The sequence below is a fragment of the Strix aluco genome, chromosome 4 (assembly GCF_031877795.1).
Source record: "Strix aluco isolate bStrAlu1 chromosome 4, bStrAlu1.hap1, whole genome shotgun sequence".
NCBI classification, from domain to species: domain Eukaryota; kingdom Metazoa; phylum Chordata; class Aves; order Strigiformes; family Strigidae; genus Strix; species Strix aluco.
This window is the reverse complement of record NC_133934.1, coordinates 94,022,440-94,049,347: the sequence shown is the minus strand read 5'-3', so window position 1 is coordinate 94,049,347 and position 26,908 is coordinate 94,022,440. Positions and strand designations below refer to the sequence as shown.

At 42.1% G+C, this 26,908-nt stretch overlaps 1 protein-coding gene and 1 long non-coding RNA gene across 3 annotated transcripts in view; one reads left to right on the top strand and one right to left on the bottom strand.

Moving 5' to 3' along the window:
- Positions 1-6,715: 6,715 nt before the first annotated feature.
- On the top strand, positions 6,716-8,363 carry LOC141923361 (uncharacterized). The gene is made up of 3 exons (XR_012623271.1): positions 6,716-6,834; positions 6,942-7,055; positions 8,255-8,363. It is a non-coding gene; the product is annotated as an uncharacterized LOC141923361 (long non-coding RNA).
- Positions 8,364-12,491: 4,128 nt separating this feature from the next.
- The window catches only part of DCAF5 (DDB1 and CUL4 associated factor 5), a 74,320-nt gene continuing 59,903 nt past the window's right edge, over positions 12,492-26,908 (bottom strand). For both annotated transcript variants that reach the window (XM_074824387.1, XM_074824388.1), the window contains exons 8-9: positions 21,112-21,239; positions 12,492-14,561 (exon numbers count right to left, since the gene is read on the bottom strand). In XM_074824387.1, the coding sequence (XP_074680488.1) occupies positions 12,756-14,561; positions 21,112-21,239 (1,934 nt within the window). In that variant the 3' untranslated portion in view covers positions 12,492-12,755. The remainder of the gene's footprint in view (positions 14,562-21,111; positions 21,240-26,908) is intronic.

Below are 26,908 nucleotides of genomic sequence, written 5' to 3'. Positions count from 1 at the left end.
GCACAAGCAGCTGCCTCTTGGCAGGCCCCAGCGATGGGGGAAGCCAGGAGCCATCCTCCCTAGCTACCTGTGACCGCAGTGGTCCAAGACCCACCGTGCCACAGCTCCCTGCTGCTCTGGGCGTGCTGCCTGCCCCCAGGGCCAGCATGTTACTAAACACAGAGGGAGGCTGGCCAGGGCAGGAGGGAGCTGTGGCACGGTGGGTCTTGGACCCTTTCTCCCCCATGGGATGCTCATACCTGGGTTTTTCCTCCTCCTACAGCAGAGCCAGCTCCTCTGCTGGGATGGAGGCCACCCCAGTTTGGCAGCAACTGGAATCTCTGACACAGGAGGAAGACACAGACCACAGATGGGCTGTGTGGGAGCAGACGGTTCCCATCTGGCAGAGCTTGCAGCTCTTAGGCAGATGGATAACACTGCGGTTACAGAGATATGCTATGTCCAGTCAGCTATTCATACATAATTCAAGATGTATGTGATGACATGCTTTAAGCCCTATAGAAGAATCCAAGATATGTATGAGATTACCAAGTACTTACTTTGACGGGTTATCCCAGCCCACTGCCTCAGTGGTGTCCTCATGCTCAGCACCAGCCATATCCCCCCATCCAGCATCACTCCTCCGCCACGGTGATCTTCCATGGCGAGGAGCAACCTGGACAGAACAAGGCAAGAAGCAGGTAATTATCATCATCATCTAAAAATTATTTCTTTGGGAAGCTGAGTAATTTGATCAGGTACTTCCATCTTCTTCTACCGACTGCCCAGGGCCAAGCACACTGCTTTCTTCACCAGCAGGACATTGTCCTGTTAATATTACATGAGTTACAAGAGGATGAATGAGTGATACCTATAATTTGATTCCATTTCCTGCATGAAAAAAAATAATTAGATTTATTTAAGAAAAGAAGAACAACTGAGATATTATTCATCATGGAGTGCATGGAGCAAAGGAGAAAAAGCCAAGCCAAGAGTCAGCTCTTTGAGGTAAAGTAATAAAATTTCTCCAGAAACATTCATAGATGTCTCACTAATGCTAATTCAGCGTCTTCCTCTGTTTATGCAATGGTGAATTCTCTGACTGATTAAATCAGCTTCCCCATCATACTTTTCATGAGAAGGAAATTTAAATCAAGCACCACCTTAAACAAAATCCAAGTTTTTGGAGGAAAATCCTGAAGCTGCCACTGTTCAGAGATGAACGAATAGCGAAGTGTGTGTGAACATCACCACAACTGTTTAGTGAATTAGTTTACTATTTCTCAAAGAATCTGAATGCTACCGTGGAAGTATAACACAGAACAGATTCTACAGTCAAAGTATCTGTATATCCCATCCTTCCTTGGTCTGTCGCAATATAGAACTGGACACTCTGCCATAGGTTATTCTCCAGAGATCTGTCCGCGTTCATAGATTTGAAAACATCAATTAAAAATTAGACTAACAAGAAATGGCATAGTCTCAGTGCAGTGCTCCAAGCGGCCCCTCAGAGACAGGATTCAATGGTGTTATGATCAAATTTGCACTATTATCGGTCTCTTTCTCTTCTCCTCGCCTGGTCACCATTTAGCACTGGCAAAAACTCCTGTTGCCAACTGGCAGGGTGCTGCCAGAGTGGCTGGCTCCAGCTGCCCGCTGGGCAGAGCATGGGCTGAGCAGCACGAGGGGTGGGGGAACAGTGGAATGAAACCGCAAAAGAGAAGAATCACAACCTGCCTTAGTAAGAAAATGGGCCGAAAGGGGCTTTTGTCTTTGTATGCAGGGCAAATATGGCTTTCACATTAATCTAAAAAGCAGGCAACTAGACCAGCCAGCTGCAGTACCTTAGGAATGGCACGTGTGGGCTTAATGTAGCTTCTGATAGATGCACGCAGCCTTGTTACCTGAAATGACATTTGAAATGCTTTTTCAGGAATTCCTCTCTCTGCTTGCCTTTCCAGTACATCAGGCAGGTGCAGGTTCACCTCTGCAGAGCATTATGCATTGCACCATTAACTTCCAGCAGGAAACTGGGCTGTTTAATACAAGATTTACAGGGACAAATGTCTGTACTGCTAACATCTCTGTGGTACAGCCACAGAAGAGTCAGCATCATGCAGCCACCCAGCCACAGTGCTGCAAGCAAAATTTTCTCTTTGTGAGAAACCCCCAGGTTTGACTCGTGCTGCAGCAGCCAAGGTGATCAACAGCAAAGCAATTAAATGCACGAATCATTGGAACTGCTTGGAGTCTGGTTTCATTTAATTATCCTAAAAGATGTTAGGAAAAAGTAACATCGAGTTGCTTGTTTTACACCCCTCAACCATACAAGTTCCTACTTTTCTGGCCTTTTCCTTCCCATACCCAAGTCCCTCAGGTCTATGTTTCCCCTTCCCATGCTTATTCTAACCATGACATGAGATCCATAGTTTATATCTCTTCTTACTCCACTAGCTCATCCCCAGCCCTGTGCTGCCTGCACCTCCCCGCACCGCTTTGCTAAGGGGAGAAGATCCCTATGGCCTATCAGCATGATGAGGTGGGCACACTTTTCCCCTAAAAGTCAGAAGATGGGGTGAAGTGTAGTGTTCCCATAACCAGCTCCCAGCAGCCAGGGCCATCTCAGGACTCGCACCTTTCCTCTTGCAGAAGCCCGTTAAGAAGCCAGCACAAGCAGTAGGTGAGCACAGAGATAAAGCCTCGTGATTTATCTAGCAGCTATTCTTTTTCTCAAGAAATAGGCCCAGGTTTGGCCTACATGAGCACTTATTTGGTCCCTGGTAAACAAGCAATATCCAGGTTCTTCAGCATTAAAGATGCTTTCCTTTGCCAGCATCAGCCCCGTTTTCCCTTCCTCAGTCCTGCCTGACCCACTGAGAGGCTGCTCCCATTTGTGCTGCCTCAAGAGTCACCATGGTGTTGTACAAATCAGGTATTTAGTCTTTGACAGGCCAAGACTTCCAAATACCAGATCTTTATATCATGTCTGGGATGTAAAAGATAGAGGTTCCTGCACCCTGTGAGATAGTGTGTAAGCACAGTAGTAAAGCTTTTCCATACGCTTCAGTTTAGCATGTGAGGATGGCTCTGCTCTCGTCGCTACAATCAAGCAGCAGCTTTGGGGTTTAACTGATGCTGCCACAGCAAGCGTGTTTGAACAGAGGGGCATGTGTGTGCATAAACATATAGCTACACATAAACATATACAGGTAAATGAAAACAACCCAAGTCAGTTGAATATGTAAAACATTTTTTCCACTTTTCCCTACTGTCCGGAGGGCTGAAGCCTGTGCTGCATTCAGTTCCCTCAAATTAGGCAGGGTCCTGGGGGGCCTCAACAAGGACACAACCTCTGGCGCAATGCCTCAAGCATGGTCCGTTCCTCCACCCTGCTCTCACACCCAGCCCCGCACCCTGGCAGTGACCTGACACCCAGCCTGGGCAGGAGGGTGATGGCCCGAGGAGCCACCCCAGCAGCTCTGTGAGATTCACGGATTCTACGTGCGGTGGCGGCTGTCACTTGAAGGTCAGGACTAATGAGAGCAAACCTTTGCAAGGCTGAGCCTGGCTGCTGACAGCACCTCTGGGCGTTCGCATTGGTTCACTGCCTCAGTGCTGTTTTCTCGGGTCATGCTCTTGGGCTGTTAAACATCTGTGTCTAAGTGGTACGTAGGAACACCCACGTCTTTTGCTCAGTTCTCGTATGGACTCATGGGTGCCAAGACAATCTGGGGTGCCACAGGTGACACGGGCTGTTCAGCACAACAGGCTGCAGAGCCCAGTCCTTCTCACTGTGTACCTTTCCTGCTTGTAATACAGGCTGCAAAGGACATAGTTATGCTTATATGCATTGCCCAACTATTAATAAAGATATTAATAGATATATCAGTACCCATTTCAGGCTCTGTTGTTCACTAAAAGTGTCTCTAATGATTCCCTGCTTGGGGTTAACATTGGTTAACGCTGAACGCATGTAACGCACCTTGCTCTGGTTTAATAGATAATGCTGAGACCTTTCAACACTGAAGACACCTCTCCAGAAGCCCAAGCATTATTGCAACTTCTGCATTTATCAGCTGAACTTGAAATCTCATAAAATATGCTTAGCTCACAGTTCATTTTCTATGCCATTCCCTATCAGTTTGCACTATTAATTAGCTATGATGATATTTTCTTGCTTCTTTTTTAGCTCTTGTCCCATATTAAGCCTTCCATCTTTCTGGCAGTGCTGAAAGTGAGCCAACACGACTGGAATTAGGTCATCCCGTTTCCACGGCTGCTTCCCAGTCCCCCAGAGCTCCCCTGAGCTCCAAAGCTTATTAATAAAAACCTCCACTATATTAGCAGTTCAGAGATCGCTCTGTGTGGTTAGCTGAAAACTCCCGAGTGCAAATTATCCACTCCTGCTGGTTTGAAGGTACTCAGCAAGAGCAGGAGCTGCTTACTGCCTTCCTGTGCCAGGGGCATCTCACACAGGCATCCCCAATGCCCGCTGAGCACTGCTGCCCACCCTATGTTACTGCAGGCAAACGGCATCTTCAGCTAATCCTGCGCAAACAACAGGTTTCTTCTGATCTGGATTTAACTGAACACACTTTCTTGTCCTTTATTCAATTTTTTTCCCCTTAGGACCTTTGTTTCCCTCATTACTTGCCCATATTTCCTCATTTCCAATTCATATTTATTGCAGTGAACTTCCCCTTTTCACTGTTTGCTAATTATAAATATGTATTTTATTACCGCATTTACTGTCCCTGAACCCAAGCTCATTTGCAAACCGCCAGTCCCCAGCTCTCTTGGTGTGGCTTTTGGGCTTTCTAGGGAAAAGTCCTAAAACCATTTTAAGTCAGGGCTGGAGGGAAAGAAGCCACAGCTACCCTGGCAGCTGCATTACATGCTGCTACCAGCAGCAGTGAAATGGGGTTTTCACATCCTGAAACCAAAAGCAAGGGTGCCATACCAAGGGGTACCAGTGAGGGAGGGAAGTGGAGTCCTAGTGACTCCCCTCCCCAGTGAATCACTCCTCCACAGGGCAACACTTCCGTGGAAGAGCCTCTCCCCTTCCCACTGATGACAGGAGGCAGAGCACCCCCCTCCCAGCCTGGCTCCCACCAAATACTCCTGCTCCTCCTTCTGGGGTTTTCCTTGGGGGTGAACAAGCACGCTAACCCAGGAGAAACCTGTCAGCTTTCCACCAGCTTTGGAAGTTGAACTGGTTCCCATGGGAAGCCCAGCAGCACACACTGCCTGCCTCCATCCTGGAGGTTTCCCTTCTGCAGCAGTTTCATGCTAGCAGATCTCAGCTGCTCATGAAACCATCAGCCTCCTTTTTACTCAGAGTTTGCTGTTTAAAATGTTTTGGGGTTTTTTTCCCAGCTCTACACAGATTAAATCCTTCCTTTTAGGCAGTGTAATTGTTGTACAGTATGATCAGCTGAGGATTTCATTTGGTTTAAGCTTCACAAATGTAATCAGCTAAGCAATACACTGACTTTAAGTTCTATAATAACTTTCATCTGGCAAGAGTAAGACTGAAGTAGACTTGCCCTTGGGCTGGAAACAAACACTGACTTTGGAAACTACAGCATAAAACTGTAGAAACATCAAAGGCATTTCAGGCCCAGCAGCAGGAGACCTCAAGATGTGTCACTCAGACTGAAACCTTCCAATGTTTGTGCAGATTTTCAACTTAATAGCATAGCAAAGTGATTAATGAGCCATTGCTCCTGCTGTCTGCTGCAGTTTGTGTGTCTCTAGCAAGGTGATCTACTGTTCCAACATGTTCATTAACTGCTGGAAAGTTGGGCCACAAAAGATCTGTATCTTTTGCATCTATATCATTAGTGGAGGGAATGGGAAGGTACGCCCTTCCTGGCCAAATACATAGGAGATGAAAGGTGAAGAACCCTCGTGTTGGGTGACAAACTGCAAAAGTTTTAGCTTTAAAAGTATGTGTAAGTAAATAAAAATCTCCATCTAAGGCTGTAAATTGCTTCCAGTGTTCCTCAGATAGATTAGCCTAGTCAGTCAGCCGTTTAGGAATTCTAAACATTACTACAGACTTTCCCAGCTTAAAAATAAGTCTTCCACATCATCAGAAGCAATGCATGAGCTAAAAAAAAAAAGCTTCTTTATGGAAAGACTAGAGATCTGCCCCATCGGACACGCTGAATCAACTCTCAGTTCTCATCCTGAATTAAAGGAAATACAGGATGGCTGCTGCTGTTGTCCCTGCGTGCAGGTAAGCGCATTGCACGCAGAGTCAGCGTGTGTGAAAGGCAAACCTTGGGAATGCCGAGAGTTTAAAGAGGGCTTATAACCAGCTCAAAGCACGTACTTCCTTTCACTCCAAGACTGCTGAAGCTTAGATCATTTTTCCTTTCTCTCCCTCTAAAGCTTAAATAGGTGGGAAGCAGACTTTTCTCATGCTTTGGAGAAAATTGTATTCGAGGATATAATCCAAGCCAGGAAATGCCAGATGTGGCTGTAATATACTGGAAATGTCACTGAAGTAGAGAGTATTGCAACATCCTGAACTGGGGACAGTTTCGTTTTTGCTTTCTTAGGCACACAACGCTGTGAATCTCTCTAGATCCTAGAGGGAAGAAAAAGGTACAGGGCTCCTCCAGGAGACGTAGAAACCTCAGGAAGGGGAAGAGCAAGTTAGAGGAAGCCCTTGCTTTGGAGTTCTCTGCTCCTCCTGAATGGATGCATTAGTTTTCTTTCCTCATTTTAACAGGCCACATAAAGATCACCCTGAAATAAAGCCCCACAACTTCCCTCCAAGGTCCGAAGGCAAACATGAACTAAACCCGAAGCGCTTTCCTCTAGGGCTCTTTCTTTAGCACGTCCCAGGTAATATGAAGCTAAACCAAAGCACTGTACAAAGAAAGAGGCAGAATCAGCTGGTCAGAGTCAGGGGCAACCTTGCTGCTGACAACCATTTGTTTCATTCCCTGCAGGCTGCAGACCGGAGGAGTGACTGGGTCATGCACCCGCGGTCAACCCGTTCACAGGGTGCTGTGAGGTGTGGCTGTGGCTTCTCGGTGATCTGCAGCTGCCCAAGCTCAATTGCAGTAAGTCGCTTCTGGTAACAGACTGCTTAGGCTTCTAAGAACCAGACTTGGAACCAGGGGATGGACTTCTATTCAGACCCTAATTGGTATTTAGGCTATTGAGGTTTTTTTTGTTTGCTTGCTTTTAAATACATTTCACGTCCTTTCCCCTTCCCTGACAGAATTCAGTTCTGAAGCTCATGCTGTTTCTCTTTCTGCCGTATATCCACACTTTAAAGGGTTCAGAATATATCTCATGAGTATTCAACCTCAAATGCTGAGTTAAAGCCAAAGAGCTTTAAAAACTTGCATCAGGATTTCCTTGAAGCAAGTTTTGTTCCAGAAAAGCAGACCTTGACTCTTTTAGTCTTTGTTCTGGAAGCAGGACACTTAGACACAAGATTTTCCCAAAGAGCATATGGTTTGACCATTTTGAAGTGACCAGAATGTAAACCCTGTAAGTATGTAGGAGCTGGTGGTTTCAGCTGTTAATGCTGCTATAAGCAGCTGTGGTTTGTGAAGTAAAATGCTGCAGACCACTGGCTCATAGTCCCAGGGGTAGATTCTACAAAGAAATGAGCAACTCTGTAGCATCTGATCATGAAAGTCTGGCTGTGAAGGATGTGGTCCCCCATCAAAAGTTCAAATTCAGGCAGTTTTTGCCTATTTATAGGAACATACAAAATGTATTTTACTCATTCGCACCACCTACTTCCAAACAGCCAGTGTGCAAGCAGTAGCTTCAAAGGGGCAACTCCAATCGCCTCTAAAAGCATCAACAATGTCAACCTACATCTGGGCAGCAGCTCCAGCACTGCATAGGTGTTGGCTGATACTCGAGACTAGAACTGAACAGAAAAATATTCATGAGACAGAAAAGCTGAGCCTGCCAGCCATATCCCAGAACAAACAGCTCACTGGCTTGGGCACTCATTTAGGAGGTTGGTATTACGTGTCTACAGGAAAATCATAAAAAAATCATACACACTCCGTCCGATTAGGAAAGGACAATTCTTCCATGTTCAAGACAAATGGGATGCATACAAGGCTGGGTCAGCATCCCCCTCTTGTTCTCTGGACCAAAGATCACATGAGGTGGAGAAGGGAGAAAGAATCCTCTAGCATTTTCTCAGCAAACTATAAACAAACAGAGCTGGGCTCAAGGCCCTGCTCTAGTCTTTGTGGAACTGTTGCCATTTCCTTTTCCCTTTGCATTTCAGACAAAAGAAGAACAAAGCCCACTCCTGAATAATGCAATAGGCTGATGCTTAGGATGCCTCCAGACACTCAAGTGAAAGGTAGGAGACCCAAGTTCAAGTCCTTGACTTGAATCAGGCAGAGCACAAAAATCAAATTCAGATTGCCGATTTCCTACGACAGCACAACACACCGTCATGTCATCTCTTTCGAGATTTCACTGCTTTCGACCTGCACAACCGCTGAAAAAAACTTTGGGAAACCTTGCACCTGCCATAACCAGTGGGGTTTTTTGTTGAGGTTTTTGTTGTTTTGTTTTTTCCCCACTAAAGAATTGCCATTTTCTCAGTAGGTATTTGAAACAAAGTTCTTGTTCATACTGGTATAGCATTAGCTGGGCTAATTAGTGCACCCTGACACAGCTGCAAGAGTGCGCTGTGTTTTATAAATTATGTATGTGCTAGAATTCACTTATTAAAGAATTCCTGAAGAACTATGTGCATATCCACACAGAAATTCAGTTGCTGCAGCTATTTGCACTACTCTTCAGTACTCTGTGGACCCTGCAGCAGAGCACTGAGCTTCCCAGGTCTGGCAAAGACATTCAGAGAATCCGAGTGGGTGAAAATCAGAGAAAGCAAAAGGTGTAAAGGGTACCTCTCTCAACAGTACTGCCTGTAAAAGAGATGAAAACTCACTATCATGGAGCATTTTAACTCAATGAAGTAATAACAAAAATCCTGCCTTGCTGTTGTTCACAAAGAGCAAAATAAATTATAACTGCAAATGAAAGCATCCCAACGCCTTAGTAATATCAAGCCACATCAGCTTCTGATGGCCACTGTGAGCAAGAGACCTCTGTGTGTTCACTAGGATGTGACAATGCAGGAAAGTACAAGATCTCTGAAGACCTAACTGCATTTATCTTCCTCAAGTATTTGAGGAAGAGTGATTTTCTAGTTACCAAGACACATGGCTTATAAACAGAGATTAGCACCAGGTTTCAATGACTTATTCTATATGAAACTTCAGGGGAAAAAAAAAAATCCAATGCGGTTTTTGGAGAAAGTTTCTGAAATAAGTTGTCCTTCCCAATTACTACTCCACCTGAGACAGGCTGGATTTCAGAACATCCTGCAATCAACTGCTATGCCCATGGTCAAAACCCTGTGCTCTTCCCTCCTCAAGGCAGGTGTATCTTTCCACATGTGCTTTGTCTGCACGACAGCTGCTCCTCAACAGCAAAGCGTGGTCTCCATTGAGCCACTGGCCTTGGAGAAGACTTGCCAGCTTTGGTAAGAGGATCACTTGAGAGCTGGAAAAACCCCAGCAGAACTTTGATTAGATAGATCGCATATCCTCCTGCATCTCTGAAAGCGGTTAACAGCCCAGCCCAGAAAAGCCTCATGCTTGCCTGCTTCAGAGGAAGAGTCAGCTTTGACTGTCTCACAAACAGGGTGATTTGACATTAACGCTTTAAACAGAGAAAGCTGAATTAAGTAAATACATAGCTTGTGAGCTTGTAGGAACATCAAAAAGAATTTACTTAAAGATCAATCTATCTCTGTCCGAAGTGTTATGAAGAGACATAGGGAGAGTTTTTCTCTCCCACTGATAAGGTTTTCTGGAGATGAACTGTACAACCTGGCCTAGCAAATTTCCTGCCATAACAAGTTCCATGATAAATAAATAGTGGCTAACAAGGTAGTTCAATATTTACACAAGCTTTTCATTTCTAAGTACATGGCACAGATTATTAGAGAAGGTGAAACCTCTTCAGATAAACTTATAAGATTTGCAACCAAACGGCTTACTCTCCCCAGAAACGGGGAGTGACCGTCACAAGCATACAGCAACACTCAGACCAGGCAGCCCCAGAAACCGCCGGCACACAGCATGGTCACAACCCACCATAGCGGGGTGAGGGCAGAGACACGGGACCAGTGACAAAGCAAAGCGACCTACAAAGAACAGCTCTTTTCATTGGTGGCCACCTCCAGCAGACATGCTGCTGCTTGCTTGCCTTTTTTTGGGGTCTTTTCTAGATAATGCAGCTGCCTAGTGCTGATAACATTTATTTGCGTGAGAAGGTGAACCCACCAATTCAGAAGCTACAGTTCTTATGTGCACTAAAATTTCCTGTGAACAAAAGGTTAAGATCACAGCCTACCTTCCTCCTCCTGCTTGACACAAACTACAAATAACAAGCACGCAGACAGCATGGGAATCTGTCTTTCCGGAAACCACAGCAAACCTTTATGCCCAGAGCCTGTAGAGGAGCATTAACACCAAACCAGGGAGCTTTTATTCTGCTTTTGAAAACAAACAAAAGAACCAGAAAGTGAGACCAGAAGGCTTTTGAGAAAACACAAGAAAAGATGACCATGTCAAAGAAGAGTGGAGATGCTCATTAACCACCAAGCTGGGCATTCTTCAGAGAAGGGCAGAAGTGACAGCTGAGGAAGTTTTGTAATGTAAAGAACTTTTAAAAAATAAAATAATAATAAAAAACCTTTGACTCAGCAACTTCAGGATTTTGGCTAAAAACCAGCATTTACAATAAGTTGTATATACAACAAAGGAAAACACTGCAAGTGATCTAAAATGTAATCAGTACAGAACATTTTTTTCAATAAGATAACAATGCATCAGCTTGTTCTTATTGCCACTTTCACTTGTATTTGAAAACATCCCCCTCCCTTTCAGCCATTTTACATGCTTCTTAAATACTACATACCATATCTTACTCCAAGTAGTTGGAAGAAAATTCTTCAGCTCATGTTCTTCACTCTCCCTCCCATACCTTTCCCTCCCAGCATCCCTTCTGAAGCGCTCCTTTACTCTCATCATGTTTCAACAGGGCATCCTCCTTCTTTCCCCAGGTACCAGGTAGCTGTGCATATGAAATAATTATTCTGAGAGCAGTGCTCTACAGCAGTGCACTGCTAAAGTCATATCGAAAACAAAAATCTCCTATTCCTTAAAATAATCCAGCCCTTCCTCAATACTGGGCTTGAAAGCCTGTGACAATTACTGGGGTCAAAAGAAGCCTCTTCTTCTGTTGTCAGCACTGCAAAGCACAAGCACATAGTTTTCATGTCCTTTATAGGTGGTTTCTTTACCCTTCACACACTGACTCCTCTTACCTTGTTGCTAGGGAAGCAAGTGCAATTCTGCCAATTTCAGCATGACAGAACTGAAAGGAGTCACTAAGTACTCCATTAAAAACAGAGCCCAGGCAAGGATGGACTCCGTCCACCTGAACAGTACACTGGGTCACGGCAGCTGGCAGCCAGAGCTACGCTCTTGCTCAAGCTCTGATTCCCAGGCTTGGAGTCCTGGGTGTCCTCACATATGGGGATGTTTCTCTGAAGCTCTCCCTTACACACACAGCTCTGTTGAATCCATCTACCCATCTGCAGTTTTAAATATTTGCAGCATGGTGGTGGAAAATCAACCCTGATCTCCAATGCCAACCTATTTTGAGCTTTGGGCTAAGAAAACTGCTAAAACACCAGTTTTCAGACCTTACTAAGTGTTGCTGTTAACATGCATCAGTTATATTGCCCATCCTTCCACTATTTTCTCTTTGGCCTACTGCCTCCCAAAAGTAAGCACATGGGGGACGGGGAGGGCACAGTCAAGATACATCCCAACACTCAGAGCCATATTCTTAATGATGATGGTGAATCTCCATGTGTTAAGCTCACAGAAAGGCATGTTTCAGTGCCTGATTTTTAATAGCCCTTGGTTAGAGTGAGGCCTACAGTATAATACCTCCTCTTGCCAAACAATCACATTTTAGTATAGTGATGACACTGTGTTATTCAGTTCCTTTCTTTAAAAAAACCCACAAAATTGAATGTCACCATGGGAACAGTCTAAAGTTGACTTTGGAAAGAGGCTCATTTCCTATAGCTTTTCTGTTCGCATAAAAATAATGTCACTGAACTGTATCAGAAGCAAGTGCTTTATGAAGTATCATCTCCAAAGCTACCAGTCAGTTCTGAAAATATCCTCCCTAATGGTTGCATTTCTTTAGTTTCTGAAGCAGAATAAAGGGCCCAGAAAGGTTTCTTCCCCATTTTCCTCAACAAGAAACACACCCCAAGCTACCACCAGTGTGACCTAATTCGACCATTCTTCAGCCTGTAATGTGTAATGTCAGTATGGAAAACTTCCTTCTTAGAAGAACAATTAAAACTTAAAGCAGTCATCCTGGTTGGCTGGCTGAACAAACGACACATGTTCACACAAGAATAATTCATTCAACCGTCTTAATAAGGATTTACTTTAAACAGAACCTTGTATGGGTACACTAGACTCAGTCTCATTAAGGAGTAAGTTGGATTTTTATACAGCATGAACCATTGGCAATCTAAAACAGACCCACTGAAGAATGGAATGGAGAATCAAACGCAATGTTTCAGACCCAAGCTCTATGTGCTTTTAATACTTTCTTTTTCCGTTTCTTTTTTTTTTTTTTTTTTCCAGAGTGCACACTACGACAGACATTTGCATTTATCATGTTTTTAACTTCTTTTCTAAGGATGAACTCTCTGAATCTGCATCTTCCAACTCCACTCTGTGTCTTTTCAGTCCTCCAAGAGATTGAGTGCTCTCACTGCCTGTAGGATGCAAGTCAGCAGTATCCTCTCTTGTGCTCACGTGGTAGCTGTTGGAGCCCATTTCAGACAGGCAGTAGTCTTTGTGCAAGGTCACATCCACCTGTACAAGGTTGCCATTATCAGCATTTGAGTGCACCTGTAGTCCTTGTGTCAGAGTCTCCTGCTCTCCAAAACTCTGTCCATTGTTAAAGCATGAAGGGCGGAGATGCAAGTGGCCGTTATTGTGGTTAACACAGGAGGTGTCGAGGCTCCTCTCCTCACTGTCATCAGTCTGGTTTCTGGAGCAGTGGCCCGACATGCTACAGATGGCAACAGTGGAGAACGGAGGGACCAGTGAGTGATGGCTTGATGCTGGTTGACAGTTCTGACTATTTTTCTGATCCACAAGTCCTGCAGTCTGAATGCAAGGTTCTTCAGTACAACTATTTAGCCCTTTGAAGTTAGCTTTTCCATTGAGCTTTTTAGTCTCAAAAGAATGCTCTATACCTCCACTGCTAGTGTCTTCAGATGTGTTTTCTTGACCCTCCATCCGCCACTGATTGTCACATTCATGAGCTTGACCATTACTAGAATTTTCTATCAAGCCACATTCTTTTAAAGTTTCTTTGTTGTGACTTTCAGTAGAAAGAGCTGGGGAACCTTGAGGAACTACTGAACTCAAGTTCCTAGCATCTTCCTTATTTAGCGAGTGTGCTGTACTATGCCTTCCACTAGTTCCTGGTTTCCCTTCGTCATTCTCTCCATCTCCTTTGGAGGATTCACCATCTTTACTAGCTGAATATATGTAAGAATAATGAAGCCATTTGTAAGCTCTGTATATCTTTCTTTCCACTGATTCACTGTCTGAACAAGGAGACGTCCTTTCTTTGAGAACTTCTTTGTTGGCTGAACTCCTTTCTGGTGAAGAAGCTGGAGAAGAAGAAAGGTCATCTACTTTGATCTGGGGGTAATCATAGATGTCCTCACCTATATAGGGAGTCACATTCTCTGTGTTAGTGCTAGTCCTTTCCTCCTTTTGCACCTTCTGTCGGCGCCTCAGTGCATTGCGTTGCCTCATAGATGTGCGTCGTTCATTCAGTTCCTCTTCATCTTCTGTACTGCTGCTGCTGCTGGAACTGCTGGATTCGTTCTCCTCAGGACTCGGGGACCGTGGTCGTGGAAAAAGGTCTGTATCGATTTCTGCCTCACATGCATTGTCATCAGAGTCAGACTCATTGGAAAGGGCCAGGAGACGTTTATCCTGATACTTTCTCAGTGCAGAGAGCCTCTGCTGACGGGAAGCCACGTCTTCCCTGGCTGAGGGGGATTCAGTTGATCGTAAGGCCCTTAAGTTATAGGCAGTTTCATCAGACTCTTCAGCCGCATGTGGTGGGGAGTGATGCAAAGAGGCAGACGACTCCGACTCGCTGTAAGCGGAGCGTTCACTTACTCCTGCATGGAGCTGCAGGATTGTGCTTTCACTGAGGTCACTGTCCGAGTCAGAACTCCAGCCCTCGATCTCCCGGCGCACCAGGGAGTCAAAAAAGGCCATCATCCGTGGATCTTCCTGGACTGACTGGTTGGCATAATCATGGGACAAACCACTACCACTGTTCAACACAAGACTGATGTACTCTTCATGAGTGTAGAGACAACGTGAATCATCCTCAATTCTACCATCCAGGTCCCCTGTGCAGTCAGGCTGCTTGTAAGGACTCCAGATCTGTAACAGAAAATAGAAAAAAAAAAATACATATGTCTTTGAATTCATAAGCTATTGCAAGCATTCAAAATAGAACAGAAGTGCCAATACCCAGGACAATTGTAAGTTGCAGATTGTTTTAATTAATTTTTACCCCTCAGACCCATACTTACAAGTATTCCAGAGAGGTGGGTTTTTTTCCCTCCTCCTTTACAAATATGTTTTTCCTGCATCTACTTCACCCATCCAGAATTTAAAAGCTCTCACACTGCAGATTATCCATCATTTCAATACTTCATTGTGTAATAATTTCTCCCAAATTGCAGGGCTCTATTTTTATGTAATAGGGGATGCTTACTCACTAACAGTAAGAATATTTTGTTGCCTGCAATACAGTCTTAGCACTAATGAAGGCACTTGTTTCCCAGGAAACTAGAGTTGCTTGTGCCAGTGATGCAGAGTAACATTTCATCCAGATGCATTGTCAGTCACACCTGATCAGCAGGCAGAGAGCTGAATGTATGGAGGTGAAAAGCAGAGCTGCACTACTCCCTTTAGGGAACGGTTATGCAGGAAAGAAAGCATTCAACATCCTCAGCCACAACAGCAGTTTTAGTTAATGGGGAAAGGTGAAGGAGAAGAGTTTTACCGAAAGCTACTTTTGAAGTGGAGAGAGGTAGTTACATTGCAAAGTGTGATGATTTCACCAATAACAACAGCCTTGACTGTGCTGTCCATCTAGCCTTCCAACAGTTTTCCTGGTGTGGAGGAGAAAAGCAAGAAAAAAAAGCCCCAAAGAAGATCCACCAATATCCCTGAGAAACTGGCAATCCATAGCAAACATAATAGTTGGATCTCCTCACCTTTCTCAGGTTTACTCAGATTTGGGGGCAACACGATTAAGGCACTCACTGGACAACCACTATCGCTTCTTTCTAGATGATGGTTAACATGATGCACAACACTTACTGTAAGCAGAGCTAGTATGTAGCTTATCCACAATTCTGCCTTAACGTCCTGCTTAAAATATCCGATTTCTGTCATGCTTTGGTTTTACCATGTTAACAAGCTCAGAATAAAAAATTCTATGCCAGCTGTCTATACCAGGTTGGCCTGTTGGGATAGACTTTGGCAAAAACATTTCTTTTCCCAACAGAAGTTAGCCAAGTTTTGTTTCAAGTAGACAAAACCGCTAACAAAAAGTGTTTTGCCTGTGTAAATGGGATAATCAGCACTCATCTCACAGATGCGTAGTTAACACATGCAACATAATCTGATACTACCATGACAAGCACTATAAAAAAAGCCCACGAGAATGCCAGTAATTCTGTATTCACAGAGATTTTCAACAATGTACAGTAAGACTTTACCCCTTTAATATTGGAAGTAAAACAAAATAGATTATCTTGCAGCTACTCGTTCAGCACATCCAAATTTAAGAGGTACAGGTAACCTTTATTCTGGAATTCTCCCAACCTTGAATGTCTTTACTTCGCATCCTCTCTAATTCATGAGTAACAGAGCTTCCACATATGATCTTGCTACATAGATAAAAAAGACACCACTGCAAAATTAAAGTGGGCTGCAGATACACCTTTTTCTGTATGGCAATCAAGCTACCTTTCAGAGCAAAGGCAAAGGAATTTTGCATTGCATTACATTAGCCTGTTCCTAGGAACATGCCTCAATATCAAGGTGTATTTGCTATTTGTACTTAATTGCTATTTTTATTATTTTCAGTACTCAAGCAAATACTCTTCCAGTACAGTTCATTAATATAATACTTGAAACTAGAATGTAGACAGCCTCCATTGCTTGGTTCAAGCACTGCACTTACTAGACCCATAGCTCGAGGGACAAGCATCAGGTTTGGATGAAGATAACAAAACCCAACCGAAGACCACAATGTATAGACTTCCATCAACTGTACTTAACCTTTTTGAATTATTCAAGAGATCAGAAAGAATCTCTCTTCATCCCCTAATTATTTCCCATGCTCCACTTCCTAAAGACAACCTCAGTGGACGCGTGAGATTGTTGATTTGATTTGGGGATACACCAAGTTTTTGAATAGAAAAATAGAACACTACTTGTTCAAAGGACTGTTCTGAGTTGCTGTCTTCTTGATGATTTAACTAGCACATGTTCAGTACCTTCTCTCACAATTTATCAGATCTTTTACTCTCTTTGTCCCACTGCTGAGCATTTCAGCAAGTAGATCAGATCTTTTTGTATTTAAGAAGCATATACCTTCTTTTAAATGCTTCATGCTGTGTGCCTGGACAAGCATGCTGGCATGCCCCTTCCTCAAAAAGTCTTCACAGTGTCAGGTTGAGTCCTAGGTTTTATAAAACTTTTTTTTTTTAAGCAAGAGAATTAGAAAAGTCTTAGATTCTGTATGAACCAATATAAATGGAGGAGAGGTAAGCCTGCTCTGAAGTCCCCGTGGGAAAAGTCTGTTTTATAATGTAAAGTCATCTAAAGTGTGCACAGGGAGATTCCACATCCTTGCTAGTGCTACCACATCTTTCTGCTCACCCTGCAAGCATCAGAGAAAATACAGCAGTGTTAAATATTGAGAAGATAGCTACAAAGAGTCCATAATGAGGCTTTTCCCTTCTGAGACAGATTTGTTCACAGAGAAGGAATAAATAATAAAGTGAAGCGAATTCAGGATGAGTACCTGTTTGTATACCATCAGATGTCTCTAGAGATTGATATTCCTACTTGTTAAGAGTTTCGCTGAGGGAGTGCAAGGGCCTACCAGAATCCCAGAAAGAAATCAGACTAATAATCTATCCTTGGCAGAATCAGCAAGTGTTTAAACTGGCAGCAACTGGTCCAGTGCTCTCTGTGGCATCTGAAATAGGCTTCTTTGTAAATGGAATGCCTTTGCCTTTTTCTCATCCTCTGGCTGACGCCATGTCAAGGAAGAATGTAAGCAAATTGGAGAAAATAAGTTGGCAAATCATCCCGCTGAAGCAACAATCTATCAGGAAGTTCTTTCTCTGTCAGAGGATAAAGGAGCTCAATATTACTCACTGATGCCCTGAGTACAGATATAAAAACAGGAACAACAGAAAAGAGGAGTACAAAACTGGTTCTCTCCTTCAGCAGAGATGCTTAATTGCCTGTATCTTTGAATTGCCTGTATTCCATGGTGGCAAATCCCCAAATTTTAAAACAAAAAAGTAGTTATGCCCATAGCGTGAGAATAATTAAAACCAGCTATATTAGATTATCTGATTAGGCAGAGGCAGCTAGCCACAATGACATTAATCTGTCACCATAGCAACATGGGCAAATAGACTTTGCTATCTTTGATATACTGCTTTTTAAACAAATAGGACCTACAACAGTTGTGCTCAGTTACACAGTGTTTCATTTCCAATACAAAACAGTATTTCTTTCTGAAAATCCTTATGCACTCTATTTTATCTTTTCTGGAACTGTCTTCTAACTGCGTAATTCTCTGTGGCCCTCCTTTAAGCCCCACACATCAGAGGGAATGCCTCATTTATTTCTCCTGCAAATGCAATTTGTCTTCCTGCCAGCACATTGCAATGTCTCACACACTTAACTGAGGGGAAAGTGGTATTTTTCTATTTTATATCGCTTTAGCCCTCGTGGCGAATGCCTGCTGCAAATGATAATTTGAGTTCACAGCTGTGCTTTCCCATACAATTTTACTGAGGTTCAGGTTTCTGAATTGGAAGGCAATGAGCAATTCATCTGGGTTGATGTGTCCAGCACACTCTGGAGTCAAGGCTTCTAGTATCCTTTATTAATGAGCTTGTTGAGTCTTATTTTAGGTTTCTGAAACCTCCTCACTTGAACATTCACACTCCCCCCATCTTATTCACTGCATTCTCAATCGTAACAGAAATCAAACTGTAAACCACTGAGTTACTGAATTATATTCTTGCAGGTGCTTTACAACATAATAAAACTGAAGAAAAAAAAAAACATAACCACAAAGGTCAAAATCATTCTTGTGAATACTATTCATTTCAGCAGGGCTAGGCCCGAGATGAATTTGTATCTCATTTGCAATCAGTATTAAAATAGCAAATGTGTTGGCAGAGCACGTGGAATTACTGAATGGCTTGTCTGTATCATGCCTTGATGCTGGTGCTATCAGTTCCTCACTTCTAGAAGTACTAAATTTAGACCAGCTAGTCTAAAAATTAAGGGCTCAGACAAACAACTACTTGCATCCACATTTTTAATTCATCACAGAGTTTCTACAATTGAGGAAATGGAATACCAGTCAACCACAGTGAAGTTATTTTCTGTGATTTAATTCCGGAAAGGTTTTTAGAAGACACCTGAAGGACAGTAAAAGGAAGGACACTTCTTAAGGAACCGATTAAAACAAACAAAACCTAACAAAACAAGAAAACATAAAAAAAACCCTAACTCCAACTTTTATTCATGGTTCCTCCTCTTGTCATCTCAACTTCTCCAAGCAAGCACATCAAGCATTTATATGGGGGAAAGGAAGGCAGCCATGCAAGGGAAGGACTTATGTTCCCAGATGTTTTTAATGCAGTAAATAGCCTCTCAGAAATGCTGGTCATGTTTTTCCTGTTTTGCCCTTCTGCTAGTGGCAGTCACTAGGTTCCAACCTATATGGAGAAGTAGCTGGAATGTAGAAGAAACCACCATTGTATGGTCACCCACAAACCACTGTTCACTAAGACAGTACCTCTAAAGACTGAAGTCATGCAGACCGGACAAGATATAAGCCTTGAAACAACCTGATCGCCAAACAAGGCACATTACAAGCTGAGACAAAATGACATACAACAAAAGGGTAAGAAGTTCTGGCTCACTAATAAACTTAATTTAAACACCTTTCCCTTAATTTGTTTCTAGCTTGCAATGTTTGGGGAATTCAGTTTCTTCAAAGCAGCTACCCGAGTTCCATTGCACGTACTGCGACACAACAGGCGTATTCTTCTAGGGAAGCATTCAAGCAGAGGTGTCTTTGAAAGAGTTACACAACCTGTGACTGAAGCCTTAATCGAACTAACCTTTTAATCACTAGGCAAAAAAACCCTCACCAAAACCCTAGCAGAAGTACACAAAAGCAACACAGGGGATGTCTATACCAGTGCTAATCCAACAGTCTAAGCACACTCATGCAGGAAGGATTCATAGGGTGAAGGGTCAGCAGATCTAAAAATCGAAATGGGAGAATTCAGGCTGCATGAATCAAGTTCCCAAAGGGGGGAAAAAAAAAAAAAAAAAGGCCTTTGGCAAAACTGTTGTTAAACAGTAGCAGTTTAACTGCTTGGAAATTGAAAAATCAGTGAGCTGCTAAGACTGTTCAAAGCATTTTTGTTCAAAGCCTGTATTTGATAGATTTGTGATCAAACCTGTCAGGGACATAGATGAAGAAAAAAGTACAAAAGCAAACTAAGTACCAGTGGAAGACAGAAGAAAAGCTGAACTACAGTCAGAAATCCAAATGCTGACAGCAGGTGTAATGCAAGTGATGCAGCCGAGCATTGGGCCAGTTCCTGGTCCCTAAGTTGCAGACCACTAAAACACTCCTTTGCAGAACAAGTTTGTTCAGTCTTGTAGCTGACTAAAGCGTTTACTAATACTCAAATGACCTCATTTATAGCCACATGCAGGTAAGAGTTTTATGAAGTCATTCAACAAATAGTTAGAAGCAGCATCAGTTCTCATTATCCTACTTAAAAATTGTATTGTTCTGGTTTCTTTCATCTTGTTGATAGACCTAAATTATAGCAAAATTCCTATGGCAGCAGAATGCAAAGTGCATTAGTGTAGCATAATCCCCTGCCTCCCCATCCTCAACCTCTGCTATTAGAAATCACAAAAAAGTTTCTGCCTTGCTCCCACAATATTGGCTGCCTTTCCTTAAGGAAAGAAAGTTTCCGAACATAACAAAGTTTGTTATCTCTTTACATTCCACATAAAAAGGCAACAGCTTTCTAAAAATACTGTACATTGTTAGAGAATTGAGAAAAGACAAATTTTGGAAGGTATTAAGAGTCCTGTTTCCTCTGGAAGCCACAGAAAGGTATGTTGAATTGATTTAATGCAGAAGTGTGTACAAAAATTATAGAAGGGCTCCTCAGGCAGTATTTGGGCCAAATTCAGCTAGGTCAGGCTAGGCTAAGGCTCAACAATACTCTTTGAAAAGATTTTTATTAAATTTTAGCCCAAAGTATCAGAAGTCTTAGGAGATCACATTACAGCTGTGACCAAACTCTCCCCAGAAGGACTGTCTGTATGATACTTCAGTTATGCATGGAATGAAACTGGAAAAAAAAAAAAAAAATCCTTTTTCAAGGTACAAATCCAGGAAATTCTGATCTTATCCTGTATCTCTAAAACCTTTAAAATTGAGTTGGAGTTTAAAGTTGAAATGCCCAATTAAAAATTTGCAACAGTTTAGCCAGCAAATGAGACATACCACTTTACAAAAGAATCAGATGAGAAGACAGGATGGGTGTGGAAAAGAAAGATGCTGAGCAAAACAAAGTATTTCTTCCCAAAATATTGAAAGAACACATTTCCTGATGATTAATCTTACCTTTATGATCTTTTCAACACCAGAAGAACAGATCATGTAAGTGTGAGGATTAAACCGGACTTGGTTTACAATTGACCGATGACCTTTCAATACCATAAAAGCACCATTGATGATCCTGCCAATGCCACCTAGGGGGAAAAAAGCACACACTGAAATTAATAATTAAATCTTCATATTCCTTCATTCGTAATAATTTAAAGTCTTAATATACTTGACAATGTGCTTCAGTTTATTTTGCAGTATTTTAAGGTCTGTGTTCACTGCAGAATTCCAATTTTATGAGCAATGTCCCTATAAAAAGCTGCAAGTTTGATGAAAAGCATCCTTCCTGTAAATTAGGATTTGGAGGCTAGCTTTAGTTCAACTATCTAAACAAACAATGAAGATTTTTGACCTAATACGACAAGCATGTGAATAAAACCAACATATGTACTTAATGAAATCACCAGTGAAACCATAGTGCCTAAGGCATGACACTACTCACAATTTGTAAATTTGAAGCAGAGACAAATAAAAGAAGTTGACTTTTTAAACAGCTATATTCTTTTTAAAAATTATTTTTTAAATCAGGAATTCATTACTGTCACAGTTGACTCTAGTCTGATGGGTAGGAATCTATAAAGGAGGCGATCTTCAAGGCTACCAACCTGAGTTACAACATTACATCTGGACTTGGTATAGCCTTGCCTAGTCTGTAACAACTCATATTTCTGTGAATCAAGTTTAGAGAGGGACCTGAAATAACACGTCTGACCAGTGAGTTATATCATTCTTTGTCACGAGGTAGGGAATTAGCTGAAGTGGAATGCTTGTGTGCTAACGGTGAAACTCAAAACAGAAGCCAGACAACTTTTCTGCTTGGTCACTGACTCTTACTAGGTCTATACACCAAAATAAGAAACTGTCACACAGCAATTTTTTATATTCATAAATTCACACAATTAAAACTATAGATTTGCTAGAAAGCACACCTGTGTGTCTGAATAAACAAGTGTCAATCAAGATGCTATGATTAACATCTTCAGTGAAAGAAACCAAAACCTTTAGAAGAGGGGAAGTAAAAACTGAAAACCACTTCAGAGGAAAACAACCTTGCTACTTACAACTTCAAAGGTCATAAGCACACCTTACAGAAAGTTAAAATAATTTCATTAGCTTCTATGCTACTTATAGTCATCTTAACACTAAATACGTAAACTTTATGTTCTTCTTGCTGAAGATGTTTGCTATCCTCCTCTGTCCTCAACACGAGCTCTTTCAGCTGCAATAGATTAGATAGCCTTAAGTCCAATGTTGAACAGCTTGTCTTCTAAAACAGAGTCAGTTCTCCCGCAATGCACATTTCCTAAAGAAAAACTTGCATTAACGCTTTAGAATAGCAAGACAGAAGGGTCAAGGAAAAAAAAAAGAAAAAAAAAGGCATTCCTGGATCACCTCCCATTTGTTAGGTTACATAAATGATAAAGAACTGCAGCTTGTGAGCAGCCCTTCTTCTCATAGAAAAAGTACTCTATCCTTTCTACTCTAACTATACTCTGAAGACCAGACTGGTGTGTAAAAACCATGATAAGGGTTTAGAAATGAGGAGTCATCCAACTGCTAAAAATCCGCAGACAGATCTTTCTACTGCTTCTGGAAAATGTTCTGTTTGCACAAATCAATTTTTGCAGACCAAACTGGAGTCTCATGGCACTTTGGGATAGAAAGATAACGTGCCTGAAGAAGGGAATAGAGGCAAGTAATCCCAAGGACCAAAACACATAGCCATTTTAAAGACTTTGTATATAGAATGAAGGCTCACTTGGAAGTAAGAAAGCTTGAAAGGGAGACTGTCACTCCAGTTAACTTCTAAGTATGTTCATTGAAACTACACTGAGACTGAGCTACCTGGAACGCTTCTCTTACTGGGGTACACTTGTGTTTTCTGTAAAGGTTCAGAGATAAGTTCTGTCTTCAGCCATTGGAGCAAGATTTCACCAGTGTAAGCAAAGTTGACTGAGAAGTAACGAATTGGAGATCAAGTTCATGAAATGCCAAATTGGGCTCTTTTGATTTTCTTTTCCATTTTATGGGATTCCGCACATCCTTTCATTCTGCTCACCCTGCTAGACATTCATGACCACATTTATGGCTGATGGCAAGTTGCCCTACTCCCACGGCATTCCTTCCAGCCAAAGCACAGTTGTCAATCCAATTGCATCTATCAAGCCAATGGTAGATGGTTACATCAAGTCCAGTTCTCAACACATTTATCTTGACCTAGCTGACAAATGTTCCAAGAAAGCCTTGGGAATGAAGAGACAATTTGCTTAGGAAATGTTTCCAAGTCTGTAAGTAATGCCTAAAACAAGTTTTAACTATCCATGGACTCTAGCTGCCTGAATTCAGTACAAAACAAGAAATATGCCCTGTGAAACACTTATAAAAGATTCAGAAGTTAGAGAGACAATGAGCAAAGAAAGAATTATAATGGAGATGAAATACAAATTTAGGGCACCAATATCTTGGACTGCATTTCCAAGTCAGTCATTGGCGCTTCGTGGTACTGTCAGCAGTGTGCATTAACCCATGGTTATTTTCCTAGTAAAACAGTGAAAACAGTTATCTGACGCCAGAACTGTCTTGTGGCATTAAACTTTAAATGTTTATCAATACACTAAGAGCACTGGATGAAAAGTGCACAGCATGCCACGTCTAGAACACAGCTCTCCCTAGCTCCCTAGGCTGTAGTCAAATTCAGGCAGTGTCTGAAGCCCAGAAAGCCAACCATAACCTGGGCTGCATAAAAAGCTGTGTTGCCAGCAGGTCGAGGGAGGTGATTTTGCCCCTCTGCTCTGGTGAGATCCCACTTGCAGTGCTGTGTCCAGCTCTGGGGTCCTCAGCACAAGAAAAACAAAGACATGCTCAAGCAGGTCCAGAGGAGGGCCTCAAAAATGGTCAGAGGGATGGAAGACCTCTCCTATGAGGACAGGCTGAGAGAGTTGGGGTTGTTCAGCCTGGAGAGAAAGGCAGCTCTGGGGAGACCTTATTGCATCCCTTTATTTCCATAAAGAGGACTTATAAGAAAGACAGAGAGAGACTTTTTACCAAGGCCTGTAGTGACAGGAGAAGGGGCAACAGCTTTAAGCTGAAAGAGCATAGATTTATGTGGGATATGAGGAAGAAACTTTTTACAATGAGAGTGGTGAGACACTGCAACAGGTTGCCCAGAGAAGTGGTAGATGCCCCATCTTTTGGAAGTGTTGGACAGGGCTGGACAGGGCTTTGAGCAACCTGGTCTAGTGGAAGGTGTCCCTGCCCGTGGCAGGGGGCTGGAACTAGATGATCCTTGAAGGTCACTTCCAACCCAAACCATTCTACGATCCAAACCTTTCCGCTTCAATACTTAAGTTTCCCAAATTCCTTTTAAGCTGTTAACAGTAAAATCAGAGGAAGCATAGTACTAGAACATACTTCACTCCTCTAAGAGCAAAGGTGAACTTCCCTACAAAGTCCCTTAAAACAACTAACTGCCCAGTTACAGGAAAAGTCCCCTAGAAGCAGATTACTGCAATCGCAAGTCTTAGCAGTCAGCTTTTTCCAGTAGTACAAGAGGTTTTAGTCATTTAAACCAAAAACCATTGACTGCAGCAATACTCTATTATTTGTGTCAAATATAACAGTCTGCCCCGGAACCTCATTTGTGGACAATCCCCTGCCTGATGCAATTTTAGTCTACCAGCTCCTATGTGCTTAAGTGACATCTCTAAGTGCTTTATGCCGAGCCTTCTACATCCTTATCCTGACAGCGGTCTCTTTGCAGCAAAGTCGGTATCATATCACATGAGTATCTGCGTGGCAGACATATGCCTGTGTCCAGACTTGTCTGGAATCCCTCTGGTCTCTCAGTAGAGGCTTAGCTGCAGCCATACAGCTTCTAGCCATCTCACAGCATGAATTAAGTTTGCTCATGTCTGCTGGCAAAAAAAAAAAAAGTGCATCTGTACATTAAGAGCAGGTTGGCCATAAACTGCTCAAATTCCTGAGGCCATCTTCCTTTTTTGCATGTAATAATTTCTATTTCTTTTTGCTGTGTTCACTTGAACTGATATTTTTATTTGTATTGTTTCAGCAGAATTGACCTCTGCTATTCCAACAACACTCAAATTTTGCTTTTGAGGTATGGGGTTTTTTTAGAGATGGGGGCATTGTTTGTTTGCTTTTCAATTTAGTGGCATGCACAGGTCCTGACAGTGTTCTAGCATGGCAGCTTTTATATTTTTAGATAGTTACCATATGTATAAGCAGTGTTTATACAGAAGACATTAGGTTACATTTATGTCATTAATAATATTTACCAAAAAAAAAGCCTTAAAGTCTTCAGAGACTGATTATACCAATTTTAGTTAAGTTTCTAACTATTAGAGGGAAGGGATGGAGATATACTAGCTGGTTTTGCAATACTTTCCAAAAATTGCTATGCTTAAAGACAGTTCTGAGTAGTGGTTTAGTTTCCTGCTGTGCTGGTTGATATTTTTTTTTTTGGTCTGCTCTTATTTGATACACAAAGTGAAATATCAAGAAAATCCCTCTTCCTCTTCACCCTGCAAATAAGTGCTCCAAAGAGGAGCAACACAAAGTCTCAAAAAATTCTTGAAATAATATCCTACTACAATATCTGACCATCTGGAAGAAATAACTTATAAAAAGCTAAATCTGAATTGTACATTTTTTTTAAAACAGATTTCCCCTACACAGTTGACAAGAATACCATGGCAACACAGTGCCTATCTACAGGCTCCAATACAGACAGAAGGAAGGAATAATATAATGCCTTGAAGTAGCAGATATCTACTAAGTTGCCAAAGTGATTACTTCTTGGTTTGCTTTATTATTTTATGCACTAAATATTATGCTAATGAAAGACATCTTAATTATGCAATTTTACAAATATTTATGCAAATGAGCTGGCATTTCACATATTGAGAACATGTTGGATGGTACATACCAACACATTTTAAAAAACATTAGTAAATCATAAAAAAGGAAAGTGAGATATTTGGACCGCAACCCGATTTTCCATGCACAAGTTTTTAAACATGTAGCAGTGTTTAAAAAAAAAAAATCCAGAAGAATGAATTATTTGAAAGATAAGGAAAAAAGGGAAGTGATAGATTATTAGGAAAAGTGCCCTAGTGCAGAAATCCAGTAAGAATGTAGAACAGTCTCTATACTAATGGAAGCTGCAGTGTTCCAAACATTTGAAAAAACCTGTCAAAGTGCTGGAGAACTTGCTGGGATAAGGAACAATCCTCTACTGACTCTGTAACAGATGAATTAAATGACCTCATTAAGAAGTCCTTTCTATCTAGGACACTGAAAAATAAGTCCCACTGGTTGTTCATATAAGGTAGAAAGATGTTCCACAGACTAAAGCATAACTTCATACAAGCCTTGTGAATTACTTAAAGTGCTGAAAACTCCTGAGAAGAACCAGATATTTGCAGCTGCTGCCAGTGTGCCATAGCATACCATTCCACTGTAGTACTTGACACTATAGTAGAAAGCTCATTTAAAATAATTTAGCTTTCATTATTAATAATCCAGGACACATTTAGACTGTAGGCCACTGCCCTGCATTTGAATCCTATGAGGTCACGATGTGCTAATGGAAGAGAGAGGCCATAGCTTGGAAAGCAAATGCACAGCACAATGCAAGCAAATATGCATAGCATATAGGACCTCTGCCTTCAGTGCAGCAGATCATGTTTACACTTCTTAAAACTCTCTCTCTGGTCACTCACACACCTGTATTTGT